General features: G+C 40.8%; 1 protein-coding gene across 1 annotated transcript in view; it reads left to right on the top strand.

The window, feature by feature from the left end:
- Nucleotides 1-905: 905 nt before the first annotated feature.
- ehbp1 (EH domain binding protein 1) overlaps nucleotides 906-2,500 on the top strand; it is a gene marked incomplete in the record, with an annotated part of 851,057 nt that continues 849,462 nt past the window's right edge. Inside the window, 2 exon segments of the mRNA XM_037681251.1 lie at nucleotides 906-1,135; nucleotides 1,671-2,103. Of these exon segments, the coding sequence (XP_037537179.1) occupies nucleotides 2,000-2,103 (104 nt within the window).

Genomic DNA, 2,500 nt, shown 5'->3' with positions numbered 1-2,500 from the left:
CAAGATGGCGTCCGAAATTCCTGCGCCGGAGCAGCCAATGAGGCATCTAGTGATTATATGATATCTATGCTTTCACCTGGTAAACATATACACATTTCTTAACATTTTTGGCACTTTTCAACTTGTGAGAAAATGAATTGATAATTGTCACATGGGTGACATAGCTACTTGCATAACTGGCCCGTATTTGGCATGAACAGATGTGGCCCACATCAAGCTAAACCATCATTGGCCCAGGAGTGGCATGCCTCATGTGAACCGTGCCATCATTGCCAGACCTGGCCCATGTCTGGTTGACGTCCAATTTGCCATGCCAGAAGTTTGGTGGATGCGCTAGCAGAATGCCAGATTTTTTCAAAGTCATATTTTCACCATGTACATGGTGAAAATATGACTTTTAAAAATAAAAAACAAATACTTTTTCCTTATTAAAGTCTAAATAAACCAAAAATATTGCTGTTAATTTTTGACTGTGTAATTTTACAATGGCACCCCATAGCGTAATGCAGGCAAAATGATGCAGAGCAGAAGCTGCGTCAAAGTTACTTCAAATTAAACCGGAAGTTATTTCAGATGCCTTCAAAATACGATCCGTTTATTGTCTTTAAATCAAAAAGTAGAAATGTAATTCACTCATTGTTTGCAGAAAAGTTAATAATCCATGTAATAATATTGATTTAGCTTTGTATTGCTATTCTATCCATATATCTGTAAATAGCACTGTCGTAAATTGTTTTATTTTGTCTACATACAAGAAACCTAGTCAAATTCCTCCCACTTTACAAATTGTTAGGGAAGCAGCTAAACTATCCTTAACTAGCGGTGGTAATCACTTTAAGAAGTCGAAATACTTTCGGACAGCTCATCTGCGGGACGAGTGCTGACAAATGTTTTTTTTTCATCGTTTTGAGACGCGGAGTTGACGAGCTGGGAAAACGTCTAAACCGTTAAGCAACGGTTTCCGGTGTGCGCTGTTGTCATGGCTAGCCGTGGTTGCTAGCTACGTCTTGTGCTGCCCGTGAAGATAATTAGCTCTACTTTAGTTCGACTACTGGCTCGCAGTAGACAGCTCGTCATCTCCGTTGCTAAGGCCGACTCACTGGGGGTGGAGGGGTGCGTCGAATATTACAGTAAGGTGAGTGTTTGATGAGGATCTCTTGACTTGCTCTGGTTAGCGGAACGCAGCGGCTGTGGTTATTCCTTGGATTCAGAAACATTCCATCAAATATGCTTTCAAAAGGTGTTCATGGTTTCTCATGGGGGTCTCCGAGCATAGCGTTTGCCGACCGGAGGGGGTAACTCAACCCGGTTTAGTATTATGTCATAGCTTCTCTATTACTGGCACGGCATATATATTCATATTTTAACAGCCTAAGAGATGGCTCACCACGCCAGTGAATAGCCCCTCCCGGCACGTCGTGCTGGCAGCTGATGTGCTGGAGCTCTCATCGCATTCTTACACATGAAGTTGTTGTAACATGTGCAAAGCTGCTGTCAGCTCTAACGGGAAAGCCGCTAAATGCTTACAGCAAACGTATCCAGGATTGTGTTTCGCTGCAGCTTTGGGTTTAATGTAAAAAAAATTTAAAAATCACCCAAAACTCTCAGGAATTCCAGAGGTCTACATTTCTGCTTTTGCTCTGCTGACTGTCTTTTTATTGTTTTTGCAGGAATATCATCAAATGGAAATATGACACCCAGCAAGTTTCTTACAGTGTCTTTGGAACAATGGATTACTTTTCTTCTGAGAAACCAGACCAAGATTGCTGCAGAGATTTCATCTCCTTACATTTGGATTTTTTTATCAGCTTGTAAATAAAATCAACCCACACTGGACGTGCTGGATCCTACACCACAATATACCCCCTCTCTGTGTGTTTCCGGTGAAACATTAACAATGCGTTTATGCAGGTTGGACTGGCTCAGATAGATTATTAGCCCAAATAAGGAAGTCCAGCAAAGGGATAGCCTCACTGAAAGTACAAGTTCTTAAAGTAACATGGCCTCAGTGTGGAAGAGACTGCAGCGTGTGGGGAAGCATGCCTCCAAGTTTCAGTTTGTGGCATCCTATCAGGAGCTAATGGTAGAATGCACAAAAAAATGGTGAGTTTACTGGAAATAAATGGTACCACTGTGCTGCCATTGAAGCAGTATGAAGTGTGCATCTGTCTGTGCCGGAGTTCCAATCTCCGTTTGTAATAATGGTAATGCATTTATAATAATACACATAATTTCCTTGGAGCACAGGATGGTGCATGTCTTTCTTGTGAATTTCAATGCTTTTTCCTCTTGTGTACCAGTGGTGAGTTTTTGGTGCAAGCTAACAAACCATTTTTGTTACAGTGTCCTTTCTTTACTGATTTATTTTGGTCAAACCACTAGATCGATCAGTTATATGGATGCTTTTAAATTGTTCTGATTGGTGATGTGTTGAAACTAAATAAATTCTTATGAGTTTCAACACATCACCAATCAGAACAATTTAAAAGCATCCATATAA

The sequence above is a fragment of the Nematolebias whitei genome, chromosome 1 (assembly GCF_014905685.2).
Source record: "Nematolebias whitei isolate Nwh7 chromosome 1, NemWhi1, whole genome shotgun sequence".
Classification (NCBI taxonomy): Eukaryota; Metazoa; Chordata; class Actinopteri; order Cyprinodontiformes; family Rivulidae; genus Nematolebias; species Nematolebias whitei.
Note: the sequence above shows the minus strand (reverse complement) of the source record. Positions and strands in the feature narration are given on the sequence as shown.